This window comes from Ciona robusta, chromosome 12 (genome assembly GCF_009617815.1).
Source record: "Ciona robusta chromosome 12, ASM961781v2".
NCBI classification, from domain to species: domain Eukaryota; kingdom Metazoa; phylum Chordata; class Ascidiacea; order Phlebobranchia; family Cionidae; genus Ciona; species Ciona robusta.
The window spans coordinates 4,570,190-4,591,838 of NC_143246.1; the positions used below are offsets into that span (position 1 = coordinate 4,570,190).

At 38.0% G+C, this 21,649-nt stretch overlaps 2 protein-coding genes and 1 long non-coding RNA gene across 4 annotated transcripts; 1 reads left to right on the plus strand and 2 right to left on the minus strand.

The window, feature by feature from the left end:
- The first annotated feature begins 439 nt into the window (after positions 1 to 439).
- Positions 440 to 15,620, plus strand: LOC149727012 (sestrin-3-like). 2 transcript variants are annotated; one of them, XM_089889965.1, is made up of 11 exons: positions 440 to 1,103; positions 7,126 to 7,191; positions 10,281 to 10,310; positions 10,957 to 11,127; positions 11,656 to 11,838; positions 12,060 to 12,311; positions 12,721 to 12,859; positions 13,207 to 13,328; positions 13,771 to 13,877; positions 14,206 to 14,286; positions 14,522 to 15,620. In XM_089889965.1, the coding sequence occupies exons 1-11, from the start codon at positions 492 to 494 to the stop codon at positions 14,757 to 14,759; spliced, it is 2,001 nt and encodes a 666-aa protein (XP_089746091.1). In that variant the 5' UTR covers positions 440 to 491; the 3' UTR covers positions 14,760 to 15,620. The 2 variants fall into 2 exon arrangements, with proteins under 2 accessions (XP_089746091.1, XP_089746090.1); XM_089889964.1 differs by lacking the exon at positions 440 to 1,103 and adding an exon at positions 5,777 to 6,485.
- On the minus strand, positions 2,083 to 4,020 carry LOC149727013 (uncharacterized). Its single transcript, XR_016386204.1, has 2 exons — positions 2,472 to 4,020; positions 2,083 to 2,348 (listed from the first exon to the last, which is right to left on the minus strand). It is a non-coding gene; the product is annotated as an uncharacterized LOC149727013 (long non-coding RNA).
- Positions 15,621 to 16,129: 509 nt separating the features above from the next.
- Positions 16,130 to 19,969, minus strand: LOC149727014 (ubiquitin-conjugating enzyme E2 J1-like). The gene is made up of 5 exons (XM_089889983.1): positions 19,808 to 19,969; positions 19,210 to 19,415; positions 18,495 to 18,579; positions 17,967 to 18,072; positions 16,130 to 17,164 (listed from the first exon to the last, which is right to left on the minus strand). The coding sequence occupies exons 1-5, from the start codon at positions 19,836 to 19,838 to the stop codon at positions 16,672 to 16,674; spliced, it is 921 nt and encodes a 306-aa protein (XP_089746109.1). The 5' UTR covers positions 19,839 to 19,969; the 3' UTR covers positions 16,130 to 16,671.
- Positions 19,970 to 21,649: the final 1,680 nt, after the last annotated feature.

The window sequence follows — 21,649 nt, forward strand, 5'->3', positions numbered from 1 at the left end:
TTTTGCAATGGCAGACATAAATTTTTAATGTGTTAACTGTTTTTAGTGGAAGTTTTGTGGCTGAAAGTGAATAAATGGTAGCATCAGCATTGTAGGTTCGGGTTGAGGTCTGCTTCAGCAAACATATTCCTGCAAATGGTGTACTTTAGGGGTCGAAAGCAGACATGAGGTTTCAAAAGTTTAAAGTCAATTATTAATTTTAGTTTAAATTTCCTTCTGTTGTCAAGAAGAATCTGGGCATGTAGGTTACAAATTTGGGCATAAACGGAAATGTGTTTTACATTCAAATGCTTACTATCTCATTTTTTTGGATTAAATAAACATGTAAACCAGTTGTTATGTCCGAACTTTGTTGTGTTTTGGCACGTTAACACTTTCGCCAAAAATTCATTTAAGAATACACCAATACTTGGGACTCATTTGTAAAGAGTGTAATTACTTTTTAAATGTAGATAGTTTTTTTACAGAGTATTAGATTGCTTGTAATTTCAATGGATCAAAACGCTACTTCCCTTTCCCTGGCTCTTGAAAAGCACGAGTTAAGCTGCATTCCTACTCCACATTACAACATCAACGGGATAACTCCTTCGGAGTCTTCGTCCTGTCGTGTGGATGCCACAAGCCAATCCTCTCCTTCTGGAGATTGGCTCGGGAGCAGAAGGAGCAGCAACTTTTCCTACTCCTCGGAGAGAGATGTTTTCGACGATTACGCTCTGGAATCACCAGAGGAGTTGACGTATGATGCTGCTCAGCGGTTGTTTGAGCAATTGTCAAACAAAGACGAATCAATTCGGAAACTGGGCTTAAATAACCTAACGAGATCCATTTTTATCTGGGTCAAATCTGACTTTCCGCAGCTAGACAGCAATGATAATTCTCCGCGACAACGGTTAGGCTCTGCAAGTGACCGTAGGGGTTGGGACAAAACTCCTCTGTCCCGACAAGGTTCTTCCGAATCGGCACCAGCCACAGTGCCCAACAGCCCACACAGCGAACCAGCCCGAATTGTCCAGCAAGCTCTTGCCTCTCTGCTCCGATTGAGCATCAGATGTCCTTTCTCTGATGTGAGGGACCGATGTTCAGAAATCCTCCGCGATTTAAAGGTTAGTTTTAAGTTTTCAGACTTAGTCATGTTTTATTGTTTTTTTTAACGTATAGTTCAGCCTGTTCAGGGTATGTTAACGCACACTTATAATCAAAATGCAAAATATACAAATTCAAAATGTGTGTTATAGAAAAGCAAAAGTGCCAATGCCGCATGCAAAGCTTTTCGTACCCACCGGATATATTAAATACACCACAAGTTTTCAATTTGAACAAACAGTCGCAGCTGTGCCACCAATGCAAAAACAAATGCAGCGTTGACCGTGCAGGGTAATAATAAAAGTGCAGAGCAGGAAACCCAATGATTGGCACAAGATTTTTGCTCTTTGCGTGTTTATCTCTTTTAACCTAACCGTTTGATGTCCATCATTTTCAACAACAAAAAGTTTTATTCTAGGACAGATAGGAAATTCTTTGTATAATTTTATTAGTGTCTAGTGGGTTTATTTTTTCCGAATATTCAAAGGAAATTGTGGCTTTTCATAGTTTTCATGCCTTCCTTCAGTCTTATTTGCAGCCAGTAAATAACTTCTCTGTTTGCTAAGTCGCCACAAGCTGTGACATGGCCATTTGATCTTGCTATTCTATTCCATTGAATCAGTGTATCAAATTGCCTAAAGCACAAAGGCTGAAACAGCCGGTTTGAAAGCTGTGCACATTTATTTCAGTGCTATAATATTAATCCAATTAAACTGCTGTGAAAGCAATAGTCATTTGTTATAGACACAAGCACAGCTATATAGTTGTAAGTAATAAACTTTATGGCCCTCACACCATAGTATGTATTATGCATTTAAAACAACTATTGTGAAAGCATAGTTGAAGGTTCACAAAATTATACAAGTACATGCTGTATCTTTTTTGGTTGTTAAAATCTTTGATTTATACATATTAGGAAATTAAATCAATTTATTCGTCTAGGCTACTTAATAAATTTCTCTAATTTACTTCTCTACCTAACGGAAAATTTTATAAACCATCACTAGTTTGCTTGTAATTTCGTTATGGCAAACAATTGAATTAGTAAATTATTTTTTTTTACGGCAACACTGTTCATCAAAACAGAAAAATTTTTAAACACGCTATCGAATTTGAGTGTTGCCACCAAGAAAAAAATATTTTTTTTCTTTTCTTTACTGGCAGCACTGCAATCCCTCCCGAAAGAGAAGTCATGTGACCCCAAATGCCGGTAAACATCCCTCTCTCGCTTTGTTTTCGTGTCCGCAGTTCGTTGCTGAACGATTCTTCCAAAAACAAGATAGCATTAGATATTTGATAGATTGTAGTATCCGCTGCAGCATTGTTGCGCTGCAAAATGAAAAATCACACCACAGTATTATAGTGCAGCAACGAGTAGTCGGACGTACCTACAACGTACTTTAATCGGCAATTTTGGCAAGTATTATACAAATTGATGCCGAGAATCAATATATTGTGATATAAAAACCGACATTCACGTCTTAGTTTGGCGTGCTGTATTAACAATGCGGTGATTTTATTTGCTCTCTTCGCGGTTTGTTTCTTTTCTCTAGGAGAAAAACGTCGTTCTTTTACTTTAAGAATGTGGTATAAGTGTGTGACCTACTTTCCAACGTGATCCAAATTTTTGCCCCTTTTTTTACTGCTTACTATCTCGCCGCGTAACTTTATCGGTTATTGACAGCCTTCGATGTATTTGCGCCGAACACTCCTCGCTGTATTTCCCAAATTCAAAACAGCCAAATTAATTGCCTCCAATTAGCAATGATCACACTGTTATATGCCCGGAATGCAAAACGCGCAATTTCTACATTATTATAATCGCTGTGCGCGTGGGTATAAATTACTGCTAGCTGGATTTATGCCAGAATACCAATTCTCTGTAACTGTATATACTTTGATCAAATTCTGCTGTTCTTGCCGTTTTAAGGGAGTATTCGACCAATATTACTTATCTAATTTATCAAAGCCTTGCTATTGTACATCGTGTACACCAGGAGGAAATGTCAAATCAATTGTTCAGCTTTCTGTTTGTTCGTTGCAATGATGGTGCACTGTGCGCTGACGCGGTTTTTACCAAAAGCCAAAATAGACAATACAAATTAATTACACCTGCAAACCAATATGGCAACCGTTTAAAAATTCAATTCAAGATTATACTCGTACCGGCACGCCCTCTGTATACGAAAACAGACACGCTTTCCAGCTGGCTAAAACCATTGTCCTTTATCAGTGTATATTTCTTAGGAAAGCTTAGAGCATGATAAGCCATTTCGTTTATTACAGCATTTTGAAACGCCACCGTTTGCAAATGCAAGGTCACTTTGGCTTTGTTGTTATTACTTCGTAGCTTAGATTTCCTACTTACAGTTATGTATGACCACTATGACGTCATGAAAAGCCTCTCGCGGAAGCTCAACAAACAAATGACTCCTTGTTTATCCTACGTATGTTGTTGTTGTTGTTAGTATACTGCATGTCAATTAACGCTTCGTATTCACGAGTCAGCAATACGAGTTACCCGTACACACATTCTTACTAACACACCTTCGTTTAACTACAAGCTAATTAGGGGAAAATGGCAATAAGATTTTGTTTTTATCCCTAGCAGGCTACAGCCTTGTTTTTGGTTAGATGTTACGTCGAAAGCCAGAAAGGCATATGCACATCAGTATGTACGTAGGTCTAAGGTCTATATCGACGTTGGTCTATATTAGTTGCATATACACCCGCCACTGCGCACCATGTGACGTCATAATCTGCTGTAAAATCCAATCCGTGGGCACAGTATGAGTCCATTATGTGCGTAACTGGCCCCAGACTCCAATGTGTACCCGGTATTCTATATTTGCCGTTCTATTAAAAGTAATCGAATAGAAATCTGGCAAGGCTGCCCCGAAAGTGTCTGCAGTCGCCGCTAATGAACGGGATTATCAATTTTTCGTTGTTCCACTCTGGTTATGCGCGCATATCCACTAGGGCAGAAAATCTATATCCCTACTGGTGACACTGGAACGAGTCATTAGTGTGAGAACATTGTGTGAAAGTTTGCTGTTACCTCGAAGTGCATTTCCAACGTTTAAACCGAACACGACTTTATGCCATGCAAGAGTTGCGTCACTTATTTACCAACGTGGTATAACTCCATCAGGGGTGCCAAGTCTGTGCGTAAATACAGCTCATTTTTCTGTCTCACGCCACTTCTCGTTACATAATGGAAAATTACTGAACCATTTCCAGTCTGGGGTTTACCCCAGTTTTTTACCCGAAAATTGTCATCCGTTTTTCGCGTATTTTACCATGTGCAATGTACAGGTCACATTCTTTTCGGTTGGTCGTGAGTTAGGTTCACTTCGTGTGTGACGTCACTAAATGACGTCATTAACAGTAGTTGATGACAGGACGAGCGGAAGTTAAGTTTTATATGATTATGATTTCGTGCACGCTTTGCAATTGGGCGAGATAAGAGGCGTGTTATATCTTTGTTTCTTCAATTCTCCGAACGCCACCTTTGACTTTTTGTTTCTTTGTTATCTTGTACCTCGTTCGATTGAGGTTACTGTTGGTCAAAGATATGTTTAGTTTCCGTGGGTGTCGTTTTCATTTCTTCTATTCTATAACCTGTTGTGAGCTATATATGATGTGTTTGGGCCATGTGTAGTGTCAGTTACGTAGCTGTCTTTCTGTAAACAGTTTCATACAGGCGTCGATTTCAAACCGTAGCTTTACACTAGATTTATATTTAGTTTGTGGAATATTAACGAAAAAACGAAAATAATTTTACGGCATGCTTAAATGTTACTTTATAAATCAGTAACCGTATTATGATTTAGTTATGTTCGCGAACAGGAGACAGTTTAATAATTTAAGAGAGGTTTTCAGGCAAGATCTCCGTTTAATTTACCCCCGGTATATTTCGCAATTTCCACTTTAAAATTACCATTGTGCTCCAGACGCCGCGATTACGAAATTCCGCCGGTTGCGAAATATCCTCTAGATCGGCGCTTTGTTAAAGCGTCTATGTTTTATTTTATAATATTACCAAATGTTATATAGATTTTGTATTATTTGAATAACTTGTTTTTTACTATAAATCGCTCGGAATTCGGAAAATTCTAGAATTCTTATTTGACAGAGTTTCGTCATTTTCGTTTGTCTGATGCAATCTTTCGTGTTTGTTCTCATTTTCCTCTTATTCTCTTTACCTTCTCATCGTTGCTCTCGAGAGGAAAGAGAAACAAAGGCCTGTCTCTCTTCGTTCTCTCGTTTTTCTCATTAGTGATATGAAAGAGAAAAAAGCAAGCAGTAGAGAGAAGTAGTTGTCGGTGAATCCATTTTTCAGAATGAGGTACAGTGTTCACTAGAACTAGGCTTGCTGAGAGCTGCAATTTTGGAAAGTAATTACGCAGTATAATTACCGAGCACTTGACTGTTGTTCTAATTAGAAATAGCAGTGTTTATAACCGCAATCCCTCAGTACAGCCAGGCAGCAGTAAATTTATTCAGTGAATAGCTTACAGAACTAACAGTAGATTACTCTGTGTGTTTTGCGGTTAGTGTTGGACTTTGTATATTTATGAGGATTCTTAACGTTTTGAATATTGCTATGTGCGCCTTATCTTAATACAGTGCATCTCAAGTTACATACAGTCAGCTGGTCTGCCCTCTGTTCGTTTTGTGAGCATGACAAATAGATCTAATAAACCCTTTTACTTTTATAGAGTTTTTGTTAAGTAATATGGTAACTGTGCCCCTATGAGTTCATAATGCTGCGTAATATGACATATCTGCCTTCACCGTCATCATCACCAGGTTCTTTAACATTTCACGGCAATCTTGGCCACCCTAGCCCACCCCTCAATATACAGGACAGAATACGCGTTGTTACTTCACCATCGCTAAGCGACTCAGAAGTGAGCTTGAACGACTTGTCTCGCGCGTGGAAATCGTCGGGCAGAAAAAACAGGGAACAAATTTCACCAAGGCCGCTAGTATCAAGACAAGAGTCTGAGAAAAGCGTTAAACGCGTCACCTTTGACAGCAGCAGTGTTCATCAGTCGTCAACACGACGACGGCGACGTTCAGCTATCAAAGTAACCACAGGCTTCAACGTTTCAGAAGTCCCAAGTACTGTAACTACTCCTACAGAGTGTTCGCGGTGTGGTGACGCCGACTGTGCGACTTCGCCTACAGTCAAACCAGCCAAACTTTCACAAGAGCACTGCGTAGCGCAGGACCGCTTCCCAAACACCGCCTCGCCTGTTCGCAAAGCCTTAGATAGGATAACTGAAACCCCTAACCCTGGGAAATCCCCCCAGGACCCCTGCCCGTCGTGCAATCTCTTAACCGCTTCACCTCAATTCAAAATGCCAGGTTTATTGAAAGGAAATACTGAAGACGAGGTGCGTTCCTATTATGTTCTCACAATGCGACTTGTTCTGCGGCTGCAATTTCGAATGCAGGAAGCCCTTTGTTGGCGTGTGCTTCTCTTTATTGCGTCATAATGCTATAATCGGTCCATTCGTTGCCATGGTATCCCACCTGTGACAACGAACCGTCTGACGTCATAAAGGCCTTTACCGGAAATTGGGAACTACTTTTAATGCCCTTTTTTGTGACATCATACAGCACTGTCAACGCCCACGCGCGCCAGCCAGTTAAAATCCCGCGTTCATTTCACTGTATTTAATTGTCATGATGACGCAAGTGAACATGCAGTGCTACTTCTACTTGCATACGTGACCAATAACAGTTGTTATTTCTCGGGAAAGGCCTCACATTTCTAGCTACTTTTCTTAACTTAGGCAAAAACCCATGGTCATACTGATTAGGCTGTAATCACTTTAGCGTAGTGTGATGGCTTATATGTGTGTGTGTTTTTTGTGGGTACGATTGGGACCCGGGATTTAGGCCAAAGTTGGCCCATTACCCCTATAACCGTTGTACCACAGCATGGAATTAAAGGTTGTTGCATTCTCAATGGTATAGGCTACCACGCTTCCCGGAGTTACCTAGGTTTTTACATTATCTTTTTATTTGCAGGACAAAAACGTTGTTATTCCCACACCGGTTCGTGTCGACGTAAGTCGGTTCATTCCAAGAGACGAGGTGAGTTCGCGTGTACAAAATAACATAATTGTATAACAGTATTATTTACCAATTTACGGTAAAATATATTACCATCACGGTCCTCACGGACATTTTAATGGAATACATACGCCATTTCGGTACTAAAATTAAAGGTTTTAACGTTAAACATTACTGCGTTGACTCCATCACGCAATTTTGCCTTCATTTTTTAGAACAATTTACCATGGGATGACGAAACGTACGCGTAGTTTTCTGTTACGAAAAAAATTGGCTGTGATTTTAAAATCTGTTTCGATTTTTTTGTTTTGCCATATTAGTTCCGTTGCCAACGCTAATACCACTATGGATCGTTGATAAAGCTACATAGCCCCGAGCTACTGTCAAGGTTGAAAGTTCGGTCTAAACAGATTAATGGTTTACCATACCGCAAAACAATCCCACGTTTTAATCGCAGCGTCAAATTAACCAAACGAGGCAATACGTGACCATTTATTAAAAGATAAAAATTACCGTTTTGTAAAATTCGTAAGCCTAAAGCGGTACTCGAAATTGCAGCTCGGCTGTATCAATATACATGGTTAATTTTATTACTGTTATATGCGCCCGATATTATTTTATTTAATGTCAACAAAATCGACGTTTTTTGATATACCATGGCCTTGACGGCGAACGCGATTTTGTAAAATATTGCAACCATATACGAAATGGTGGCCCGGTAAATCGCTGATACGACTCCGTGCGTATTAATGAAACGTAAGTACGCTTTTTGCTTGCGTGACCTATTTCTACTTTGTAGCCACACCGGTACCCAGATGTCATCTGTAATAAAAACGATTTAGTCTCAGTTGGTTGCCAGTTTGGTTTTACGAAGAGAGTTTCGTCAGCGCGATTTTTGCCGACCCAGCAATATTTAAAGTGTGTGTTATGTTTACTAACGACAAACATGCCATGTTGATACAGTCGATTTTTACCGCGGGGAAATATGGTGTGTTTTCCCGGTCAAGGACCAAACAGAAAATTCCCTGGGAACAGCGAAAGTTTAACCTTATAGGGCGACCTACGTTTGACAGCTTAATGGTCAATTAATAATCTCACAATTGAAAACGAGCATTTGCGAGTTTTAGTCACGTATGGAACTTTTTTTATGCCCGCATTTCCTATCTCATTAGGGCTTTTATTCGGTAGTTTCGTTTAGATTTTGAAGTTGAAGTTTTACTCGTGTTTCTTACGCCTCGAAGCGGGATGTCCTCTTTTGAACATGTGTTCTACATTCGAATTTCCGCGTAATGGTAGCGCTTGTTACTAGTTCCCTAATTTTGTCATTCCTGTAACGTGGATCCAACGTAGTGCAGCATTTAGCAGCGAATTAGACTTTGCAATCGACGTTGACGTCAATATACATACAACGGCCCGCTAACGTTAAAGGTGACTTTGTGGTCGTATATTATCCACAGAACGGATTGTGACGTCATATAACTTATTACATGTACGTTAAGTGTAACCTTGGTATGTATGGCAAGATTAACGACTCATTCTTCATTACACGTTCTGCTGATGGTAAAGGATCACGACGTTGCCGGCGCGGCAATGGATGACGACTGGCTACGTCACAGGACGTGACGTTTGCGGGAAGTGTTTTCTGTATTTTTCCATTCACTGCCTTTTTTCTCTTGTCGTCTCTCAGACGGGTCACGCGAGTTTACGCAATGCGCAATATACAGTAGCATGCATAGCGGGAGACGAACAATTGCCGCGCCCGGCGTACTCCCGTTTCACCGAACAAAAGAGGACTACCTTCAAGTAATCTATTTTTTTCCAACGTTGCATAATTCCCAATTCTTCGTCACATTTATCTGATAAATTTTACCGCCAAGCCGGTGTACTCCCTTCACCAATGGCGGGCGCAATCGATTTATCTCCGCATTTTAATTAAAATACGTACTCCTTAACTTTGTCGGCCCGTAGCAATTAAAGTAAACTGCCCAGCCAAAAATGTGTTGCAACATTGCGAAGAAATACCCTTTCCGCAAGAAAATCGTAAGCGCGCTAATTCCGGTGTTGCAACATCATCAGGCAACGGGCAAGTCTGGGCCTGCCCGGCGGTCGCATTTCGGAAACGGTATGTTCAATGGACAACCTGTTCTTTTTTATCTCTTTACATCGGAAATATGTGTAATCCAGCCGATCAGAGAACTTATTGCGTATGTGTGAACAGTATTTAATACGGCGCCGTCCAGCTGTATGCCCCGTGTGTTTAGTGTTGTATGATATCCACGCGTATCATTACTTTGTCGGTGCCAGGGCGCTTCTGTAATTGAAATCACCGGCGTATGAATAGGGCGACCCGCTTTTCCAAACACCAGCGCCTTTTCAAAGTCGCACAGCTCTGAAGAAATCACTCCCAGCAAGCTAGACGGAAAGTCGAATATAAACTCGCGTCGAATGTAGAAGTAGGGGTCAGCTGTGCTTTTCTTCCTTTCACTAATATCAAGTTTCGTTGCCAGTGTATCTGCCTACTTGGGTTACTTGTGTGTCTGGCGTTATTTACAAGTGTTCAGCTTTAGAAAACGCACACGAAGAACACGATTTTGTGATGTACTAATCGTCATTTAAACTGCGCACTCAAATGTAGTTACGAGTGGTTCTTACAGAACTTCAGGATATTGAAACGTATTAATAGGACCGAATATCCCTCTTCACGGCCGCGTCGTGTCAGAACTGTAGATTAAAACCACCACAGTTCCATATTTCGCCTTTGGTAACTGCCCACATCATACACTCCCTATTATAACGAGGCACCTGCTCGGATTTTTAATTCTTGTCAAACGGAACTCGACAAAATCACGAGCCCCTATCAAGTTGGATAACTCTTTTCAACGAGGCACTCCAACTTGGCAAGCGCTCTTCAGCCAAAATTAAAACCGAGAAAGGAGTAAGGATTAAGACTGACAGTCACTCAAACCCATAACGCACTTCCACAAGCCACGCCGGCGTCGTTTTACTGATAGCGACTCCTTCGTGTTAAATTCAGTCGACTCAGCAAAAGCGAGCGCGATTAGATACTCCCTTAACCACAACGCTATATAACCTGTTTATTTGCTTTACAGATACACCCGATAGATACAGACGACGAACAGGTACGTTCTCATGGCCCATTACAACAAATTTACATCATTAAAGCCGTATGTGTACTGCAAATTTGATGAGTTATATATGTAAACACAGTCGTGTTCAACGTATATGCAAACCGCTGCACAGGCAATTTATTATTGGCGGTACCTTTTATTTCTTACCATGCGACATTTAAATTGCTTTAGTGGTATAACCACATTGAGTTTACCATTTAATAAACCCGACCATTAAGTGTTGCCTGCAGTTACATCAGACACACCCCCTTAACCACAACACATAAACACCAGATCACGATCTGGCAGCATGAGCTGCTATAATCCTTTACACATGGAGAAAACCAGCACCTGCTGCCATTGCACAGCCACAGTACTGCCTGGAGCATATTATATCAATAAACCTCTGCTCTTACGGACTGAAAACGCCCACCTACAAAATCAGTGTCTCGATTTTAAAGCCACAATTTGATTTTAGATAAAACACCGGTTTTTCTTGTTTTTTGAATCTGTTTTCCTGACTGTTGCAGCAAACTTAAAACATTATGTGCTTGCTGATCAGCGTAATTAACTTTAAATGCATTTGTTGGAATTTTAATAAGCCTTTTAATGACCAGATTTATATTGCCGAATGACTTCATTTGAAATTGTTTTGCAGGCCCATTCTCTTTACTCTGAAAGCTTTATCCAAAATTGTCGCCTTGAGCATATGGTAATGGTCATGGGCCTACACCCGCAATACCTACAGCAGTTTCTCGACACCAATGTTCATCTTTTGCAATCATCCGGCGCTCTTTCATACGAATACAGAAGTTACATTGCCATAATGGTAAGACCGCCACACCCCCTTTCACTCTCTGCACCGATTGGCTTAGCTTATGGGCGTCATAAAAGCTTGTGTTACATCATAACTGTCATTCTAACTTGTTTGTCTCTTAAAATCGACCGCATTTTAAGCTAATGCTAATAGTTGTGGTTTAACTAAAAGCTTTTATTTTTATAATTCAAAAGTTATATTAAATGAATTGAAATAAATTTTGAACAAATTAAATTTATTTAGATTTTATTTTGAAAATATTTCAAATATAACCAATTTATATTTCTATTTAAATTGTTTGAACCTAAAAAGATTATAAATGTACATTAAACATGTTAGTAAAATCTTGAAATGTAGATTAAACATGTTAACAAAGTTTTTACAATTAAAATACATTTTTTTACAATTAAATACAGAACTTTTACAATTAAAATACAAAACTTTTACAATTAAAATACAAAACTTTTACAATTAAAATACAAAACTTTTACAATTAAAATACAAAACTTTTACAATTAAATACAATACAAAACTTTTCAGGCGGCAGCGCGTCACCAATGTACGTACCTCGTCCATCTGATGGAAGCCCAGTTTTTGCTGCAAGGTGGCAACAGAGAGTGGCTAAAGGGTCTCGACCATATACCAGCGAAACTAAGAGCTCTGTCCAAGTTAAACAGACTGCTTGCCCATCGTCCATGGCTAGTTACTGCCCAAGACTTCAAGGTAGGTTGAGTTTGAATAAGAGTGTGGCGAATGGAAATTTCCGGTGTTCTGCTTGTTTTTTGAAGGGAATTTGACCATGTCCAAATAAAGGGTGGGGATTTATTAAGGAACAGGTGCTGGATTTTTCATGTGTTGAGTAAGATAAAGTTAAATACAAAAAAAATTTAAAAAAATTTAGTGTTTAGCAATCATTTTTAATGTTTGTTATTATCATACAACAGGACTTGACTGAAGGTGATGCCGCATCTCGCTGGCAACACTCCCAACTTGCTCAAGCAGTTGTACTACTCTGCCACTTTCATGGTTTGGCCATTTTCTGCCACGGAACTGGCGTGAACCTCGAACTTGATCACTCGAAGGCGCACTCCTTCCACACAAGGTCAGGGTCACCCACCACGCCCCGAAGCAAACCCACGTCGGGCTCCAACACCCCTGTGGATTTTCGCCAGGGAAGAAAATCTCCGCCACCCCAGGTAATGTGTCTTATTATTAAAAAACTTTTCTACATTAATAAAAATGGTTTTAGTTTAAACCAAAATTTGTAAATGAAACTCGTATCTTTACATATGTCAGGTTTTTATTAGGAATGGACAGAAAATCGTGTGTTATTTACTTATGGAATCAAACAATGGGCTAAAAATGATGTTTTATATTTTTTAACATGTTTTAAAATTAGTTAATGCTTTTATACAGCATAAGTTCAGCTTCATAGCAAAGGGATGATTTGACAGCCATTTCAGTCCCTATTTATGTAATTTTTAAAGACTTGCTGCACCAATCACAGTATGACAGCTTTAAAAAAAAATCTAGCATTAAAGCAAAAACAAAATTTTTGCTTTGTGGGTGTCAAATTTTTTTTATTAAATTTTTTTCTTGGAACAGATTGAGCAAATTGGGGATGTTGAAGTCCTGATGGAGAGGATGCGAAAGTTGCAAGAAGAGGAAGAAGATGTGACGACTGAAGAACGAAACCGGAGGTTTGAGATTGAAAAGGAAGAGGCATCGTACAGTCTTATCCCAGGTATGTAATTTTACATCTGGAGCAAATTTTTGTTTTTATCATGATTTTTATGTCAATTTAAAGTTTTTTATCTTATTACTTCTGTATACCATTCTGAAATTTGTTATTGTAACTAAAAGGTCCACATAATCATAATATTTATGTCGTTTTCTGTTATTTTAGTCTTTCTACTTTTGTATACTATTCTGATCTTTAATATTGTAACCAAAAAGAAAACATTTTTTAAAAATAATCTAATGTAAAAAAAACCCACAATTTCCATGGATTGAACTGTCCATGGTGCTATTAAATTCTTACCTAAAAATTGTTTTTCGGGGATATAGCTAAATTTTGTTTTTAAATTCCAGGTGCATCAGGTCCAGTAGGTGGTGCTGCATACTTTGCTCGTTACGTTGAAGATCCTCAGTTTAGTTACCAAGACTTTGCTAAACGTGACGCACATGCTGAAATCCCAACTTTTCGGGCTCAGGTACCTAATTTCACCGTTTGCTTTCTTGCTTCTATTGTATATGGGTAAGGTAAAGTCCCATGGCAAGGCACATTGGGGGACCTGGGTTTGAGCTAGAGTTGGCCACTTACCCCAACATCATATAAAGTGCATTTATAAAAGACTAAAAGTAACCTGCATACTGAAATCCTAATATTCAGGCTCAAGTATTTACTGTAATTCTTCATGTCAGCTAAAACAGCGTCTATTGCTTCTATTCTGTATAAGTCCCATTGTGAGGCACACTAGGGGTCCTGGGTTTGTCCAGAATTTTGGCAAATACCCCAACATTATAAAAAATTCAGTTTAAAAGAATGGGTTTATTAATATTTTCCTTATCCAAATTTTTTTTTATGGCTAATTTAAAAGAGTGAATTTAAAATTATTTTTTATCCAAAGTATTTATATTCGCATTGTTGTGCAGGATTACAACTGGGACCATGCGTTTACTGTAATGACTGGCTACTATGGTGAGGTAGCTGAACTCCTTGATGAGAAATACAAGACTGCTTATAACCTCACATATAAAACGTAAGTACATAAAGATTTTAAAGTTGAAAATTAAAATGTTAAGAATAAAAAAAGCGAAAACGTCTTATATAGTAAAGTGGGGAAAGACGGAACACCTTTAGCAGATAATGTTTTCCAAATATCCTGAACGTGTTTTGAACAATTACCAACGACCTATAGGAGTCCTGAAGATACAGTTTATGAGTATGTTAAATGTTCTTTGTTTACTACCGAATAGGACGACAAAATAGAATAAAAAGGTGTCCCATCTTCCCCATCCTACTATATATATTTTTTGGGGTAGTTGTAAAAAAATTGATTTTCAAATGTGATTTATTTTTTGTTCCAGGTTAGCAACACGAGATAACGTTGATACCACTTCCTTAAGAAGAGCAATTTGGATGTATGTCCACTGTATGTATGGAATCATGTAAGTTATTTAAACGTAAATAACTTTACCATTTTAACAAAGAGCTCTTTTCTGGTTCATCATTTTCTGTTTAATTTGTACAATTTTGTAGTATTAAAAAGTCTGGAAAAAAAATTCGAAAAAAGGGCTTTTTTTAAGTCTATCTTCTGTATTTTAAAAACCCTGTTTTGCCTAACATTTTACTATGGTTAAGTTTCTGGTGTATAACATTGAATCTAACCCGCATATGTTACAGGTATGATGATTACAACTACAGTGAGGTGAACCAGTTACTTGAGCGACCGCTAAAAGTTTTCATTAAAACCGTTTCTTGTTTTCCTGAAAAAACAACGCAAGCAGTTTATGATGGTTTTTGGAAGCAGTTCCGCCACTCCGAGAAAGTCCACGTCAACATTATGCTCCTGGAGGCGCGGATGCAAGTCGGACTTCTTTACGGTCTCCGAGCATTGACCCAGTGCATGAGGGAGAGTTAGTTTGTTCTGTCATTATGATGTCATCGCTTTTTTCAACGCTGATGATGTCATCGGTCCCGTCACTAGTGAGGTCGTAGGTGATGATGATGTCATAGCTATGACATCATCGCTAGTGATGTCATCGCCTGCTTTGGTTCAGATTTAGCTCTTTGCGATTGCATTCTTAATCGTGGTGTCCCCTTTTCTTGTGACATCATCGCTTCCATAGAAGGGGATTTCCCTCCGCCACTACAAACTATTGGTGCAGTTTCTTTTTTCTCGAAAATTTTACTGAAGTTTCTGTTTTACATTTTTATCGTCGTTTTACTGGCGTCACGTAGCAATCTGCGTCGTGGGTAGCATGTTTAACTCAAAATCCTTGCAAGGTTTGGTGCAATATCTTGAAAAATGTGGATGAATTAAGTTCGACTGTCTGCAGCTTAGCTCACTATCTATTCATGCTAGGCAATTGTGATGTTTCAATACTCTTTGTGACATCACACTTACGCGTGTAGCCAAAGTTTAAACTTTGTCGCAGATTTGATATTTTGAGTTTATCAATGCGATGCGAATTTCGTTTATGACATCATAACAGCGATTCTGACGTCATTCGTAACTTAAACTTGACGTCATATCTGCCTATTGCTTCGTTCTTCCACTTGAAAGCTTTGCGGTTCGTTTGTGCCCTCTGGTGCCCCCTAGCGCCAGCAATTACTGTGTTCGTTATGTCTTCAAGGTAAATTGTGTATTGGTACCGCCACAGCCTAATCAGCCACTCGTGGGGTTCCAAGAACAGCACCTTTCCCTTTTTATTGTCTCCTTGTATTTCCAGTATTATTTTTGTACGCTATATATAGCGAAAATAAATCGTTTGTCAAACAATGCCTCGTTTTTGATGAACTACAGCTGTGGTTCCGAAGCTTTTTTTATGCTTTACCCTTGTAGCGGAGTTGCTTGTCGGACTTACCCCCAATCTGGCGCTCATTTATAAAAAAGAGAAAACAACTAATTACATCAGTTATATTTAATGCAACGGATGCACTTTTTGGGAATAAGTTGTTCAATGTTTGGTAATGCACTACAACTGGTACAAGTTTTCTGTCTCTTTAACTAATGTTGATTTTGATTAGTAGCTGATTACCCTCTAAATATGAGGAACTTACCCCAGTTTAAAAAAGCTGGTCTACAGTGGCAATTTATTATTTTGCAAACCAACATTTTACAACTCCTTTTGGCACTTTCCGCAAGGCAAAAAATGGAAAGTAAATTGTCTGAAAAGCCGGGCAGCTCTAGCATTTAAATTTTTTTTTAAAGTCATACTAATTAGTTATGAAGCCATGCTACCTTTTTTAACTTAATTAATCCCCAAACTCTTTAAAAACCACAAACCATTTTGAAACTAGTTATTTATTAGAAGTAGAAGTACAAAGCCCAGTTACACATGCAATTGCTTTTAGTACATATTATATATAATACTGATAGAAGTACGTTTTGTCCCACACATATTAAAACAACGAACCCCTACGCGCCATAACTTTGCCCCACAACCAAAAACAAAACTTGAGAAACAATATTCTAAAAATATATGTTTGCCTAATTATGAATTTACAACATTTTTACAAGAATCCATACACGGCATGGCTGGTTTTTGGGTATATATGTATACTGTATAGCAAATAATATGAAACTTTTTTTAAAAAAATCGTTTTTACAAATATCCTGAATACAATATGGAAAACATTTTTACTTCAAAAAAAGTAGAAATTTTTACAGATTGTAATCCAAATTATGACTTTAAAGCCGTTGGGTGTTATTCTGGATAAGCATGACATTCACCCAATATATACTTACTCCTACGAACGTTTAAACTGTTAAATCAAAAAGCTGGTAAAAGAGCCACTTCTTCAGTAATATTGGCAGAACTGGCAAGAACTTACAAGTAATCTGTGACCATGGAGGATAAGTTATACATACGATCTATTCTTCTTAAAAACAAGAGAGCAATGGCTATGGCAAGTAATACGATAAGCATGGTTGAAGAATCGCTTGATTGGTTGGTTTGCAAACGGGGTAAAGGGGCAGTGGTAGGGGGAGGGGGAGTTGTCATGGTCGAGCGCTTTCTCACCCCATCTTCCTGGGCATGGCTTACATCATTCTCAACAGATGGATTTTCTGAATTTTCTGAAGTCGTGTTTACATTATTTTCTTGTGGTGTAATAGCAGGATCTACAGGTGTAGCATTTAAAGTTTCTTCACTTTTCGAAGCATCTTCTTTTTTCTCAGTTTTTGGTTTTCCAAAAGTAATCTGTTTCGCAAGCTCTTTATCACGATTTTCGGCATCACTGGTTGTACATGCAATTCCTTCTGCCTCACTCGGTAACAGATCTTTTATGCAACCACATGCAGTGCAGGAATACGATTTAGACCTGTCATTACAAATCATATAAATTTCAATTTCAATGCAATCACATAAAACCCTACTATTCAATGTATATACATTGGCGCTCAACTTTGTAAAATGCAGGGGAGGCAGGAATAAGTAGACGTGGATTTAAATGGAACAAATTTGGTTTCTTTGTTTACCGATAAATGTAGTGCAGAAAATCTCATGGTGGGCCTGCGTACCCTGCCACCCTAGGTTTGGCGCCTAAGCCCAGAAATGCCAGAATATACATTAATAAAGTAGGGTGGGGAAGAAGGGACACTTTTTACCTCTACTTTCTCGCCCCGTTTAGTAGTAAACAAAGAAAATTTAAGAAATTATAAAACTATATGCCCCTGACTCCCATTGACCGTTAGTAATTGTTTAAAACATGATCAGGATATTTAGATATTATGTGCTAAAGGTGTCCCAATGTCCCATCTTCTCCCACCCTACTATATTAATACCTTGAAATCTGTTAATTTGATGCTTTATTTTAAATTAAGCTCACTTAGTAAGATATAAATAGAATTTAAAACCTAGTAACTTTTAAACTTAATTTTACGAAGAAAATTTAAAATGTGTGTCCTATTGTTACTGATCTAAAAATGTGTTTCAGTGTAATTTTACTGGTAATTTTTTCCACGTACGTTTCCATTGTACCTGGTTACTCGCGGTCTGGGTCTAGCTTTAATAAAAGATATTGTGTGCATGGTCTTCTGACGAAGCACACCTAAATATTTACGCTTATTTAACTTATGTCTTAAAAATAAAGCCCCATTATTAATTATTCATAAAATTCCTACCTTCGTGCCAAAACTTTTCTTTCTTCTGCTGTATAATCTAAAGCACCAATAGCACCTTCTCCTTTGGTTGGCATGAATCCAATAATTGCAAGAATTGCTGTTCGAACTGAGAAATGGAACTTTTGTTTACAAACTAAAACACCAAGCTGGTTTGATAGCTTTATAAATTTTAAAACAAAACTTTTACTAAAAACCTTCACAAACTTAAAGCAGTGTGTTCTCGACATTATATATATATTCCTAAATTGTTTTACCTATGAACTAAATATTCAATTAATAACAGTTCAGTTCGTGGCACATTGTGTGACGTTAAGTAATTTTTGCTATTTCTTTTGATTGTTTCAATTTGTCACAACTTTTTTTGGCCTATTTTTTTTAATTTGCCAATTTTTTTTCTCTTGTCCACTACTATACCAATTACCAAAGTAACCATAGCTCAGTTTTGTTACGACTAAGCACTGTTTTAAATTGAACTGGGGTGCCTTTTATTTCACAAGATCACAATACACATTGTTACATATTACTTACTGCTCCAACTAGGCTGCCATGACTCGGGGTGGTAACCAGAAATACTGAGGCAGATTTTCTTGTTCAATTCAAATCGTCCATTCGCCTATAATAAAATTCAAATATAACATTGTCTCTTATTAACAAAAGAAAATATCCGAAAAATATAATAAAACAACTTAAAAGGGCAGCTGCACTTTCCTTTAATGTGACTTATTGTTTTTATGCATTGTTATTTCATCAGAATTTTTTTAAGATTTTTATTTTTAATTTTATTATAACATTAGTGTAACAGTGTAAAAGTAAACTGCATACAACATGCATTACAGTTTCAGGTATATTAGATTTTTATATACATATTAGACCCATTTAACGGAAAAATGTCCTTCTCTGCTTATGTCTATCTTTATAACTATACGGACGGTCTAGCAGCGTGACACAATGGCTAGCGTGCCTGCCTCTAACTTAGCTAGAGGTTATGGGTTAAAGGCTCGTTGCTGCTACTATTGTGGGTGTATGTGTCCTTGGGCAAGACACTTAAAGACAATTGCTCCAACCCAGTGGTCACTAATGGGTTGTCCAAATTATCAGCCATAAATAAAATAAAAAAATAATCACCCACAAATTTACGTATATGGTAACTCGTAAGTTTGCACTAGGTGTATGAAACAGAACACCGGTGTTATAAATAACGACTGTCATTCCCCCTAAATAAGTTACATTCATTCCTTCATACATTTAAAAGCATAATACTGGGTGGCTTCATTGGATACTCAGGTGGTAATATGATTCTGCCATGGTACAAGCCACCGTCAAAATCAGAATCTTTTGGCCCACGAAAAGTGAAATGCCATTCAAACAGATTGTCGTCAAGTGGCTTGGCTGAATATTCGTACGTTGGTGCTGCTAGCTCTTGTGCCTCGCGCATTAAACGCTTTACAGCTGAAAATACCAGAAGCAATGTTATTGTTTTATATATACAAATATGAATGTAGCCTGGCTTATCCTCATGAGGCAGCAAAAAAAAACTTCAATCATTATAACATGTATTTTGTTTCGTACACCTCGCGCCCACTTACAAGTTACCACCGTGCCAATAAATGTCTTGCTCAAGGATACACATACGCCCACAATGGTAGCAGCGGGGAGCCTTGAACCCATAACATATGGTTCAGAGGCAGGCGAACGCAGCGCAACCAGTTAAAAATTGCATTTTGATTTAATATGTTAAAAATACAAAATGGCATAGGCGATTCTGTAAGGATACGTATACGATACCCGCTAATACCGTAAGTTAGGGTACGAAATAACCTATGTAACACAACGTAGCTTACCCGGGCTTCTAAGGTTGTACGACTGTTGCATTACAATAATAAAATGCGACTAATTTAACTAAATACTCCAAACAAACGGCGATTTCTTGTTACTTGTTACAACAAAAACAAAAGGCTACGTAGAAATTTACGCTTGGTTGCATTTTATGACGTCACTTTAATAATAGAAATACATGCCAGCAAGAAAGCATGGATGTAATAAAAGGACACGTACAAACTGTATTGGGAAATTTATCATTTAATACAATAATAGAATAATAATAATAATAACTTGACTTGTCTCTTCGATTACGGTAGTTAAAACACGCCTACAGTTAAAACATATTTACATTTATTTGAAAGATAACGACATCTGTACACCTATCCAGAGCTATAGAAGCACGAAGAACTTCAACTGCCGCCACGTTGTGTCCAAAAATGAGAAGCACACATGTTGGGCATAAGGTGACGCACGTTCGATAGCCAACGACGTCACGCCATTCACTGGAATTGTCGGAAGCACATCTATTTCTTGTTATTGTCTGGAATGTACCAAAAAAGGAGATTACAAGTAATTTAGCAAACAAATTGCGACATTACCTACGTTTTGAAATTGTGACGTAGCTGTGACGCAATACAGCTCGTCAGCGTAACAAATTCCAGAATAGTTTAAACCGGTTCTATTGACGCGAGTGGGCTATTATAGCTATTATGTAGCTATTATAGGTTGATGAGACAACTTTGACGGAGCAGCCGTTAACGATGATGTCTGGAAAAAGTATAGATGTATTTCCAAAATGTAACTGTTTACACGCAATACTATCCTACCTGCGTGTCTCTCACATATATATAGTAATTTTGTGTCACAGGAAAGGTCATTTCATCTGTAGGGTTGACCCCCATGACCCAACATTCCTGGCTTAAACTGTTTGTCCTATTTATGTTGTTTTTACTTTTTTATGTCTTTTTATTTACTGTTATCTCGTTTTTAAAAATAAACATAAGAAATACATTTTAAAAAGTAAAGCGTATGCTGGAATGCTGGACAAACTAGCATATTTTTACTGCGGCGACGTCTTTTGGCCACTTACGTGCTCAACAAGAAAACCTGTTCGACGAAAAGGGAACTGTATTGCCACTTACGTGCTCAATTATACAATACCAATGCTAAAGCACACATAGGGCAACCGAGAAACGTGGGAATTTAAATCTACCGCGTCAATTATTTTAATGAGCTGGCGCAACCAGCTTTTATTCCCCAGGCATGTAAAACGCCGTCCTTACAACACGTTGCAACTTTACAAGGCAGTTTGGATGAAGCAGCGACAAACCTACAAGCACTGTTTTGATTTGATGAACTACAAGCACTGTGTTGATGTGCAGGATTATATTTGTTTCTTCTACAAGAGTTGAAGTTAAGTACTATTGCTACTGTTTAGTATTACTTAATTATAAACTATTTTTCTAATTAGTTATTTAGTGTAACTTAATTATTAACTAATATTTTAATGTACTTACACTCGAATATGATTATTTATGAGTATATTACATATGCATTTGTAAACCTATTATAATAATTTTAGTATTGTGCCTTGCGATTGGTATTCTTATTTTATCCTTAATTTAATATTTAACAAACTTGTTCCAGGAATTTCGCTACAGTCTTTAATTTTGACAGAATACAGATCACTCGCGACGTGACATCGGTTTACACAATCGCTTCGTTACGTCACAATACGTCTGTATGACATCGCGTCATACTCGCTTCGCCATCGCTCGCGTTTATTACGTCATAGTCAAGTTCACGCCCGAGAGCACACGTTTGCGACGTCACATCACGTTTTCTTCTATGCGCTTGCTTTT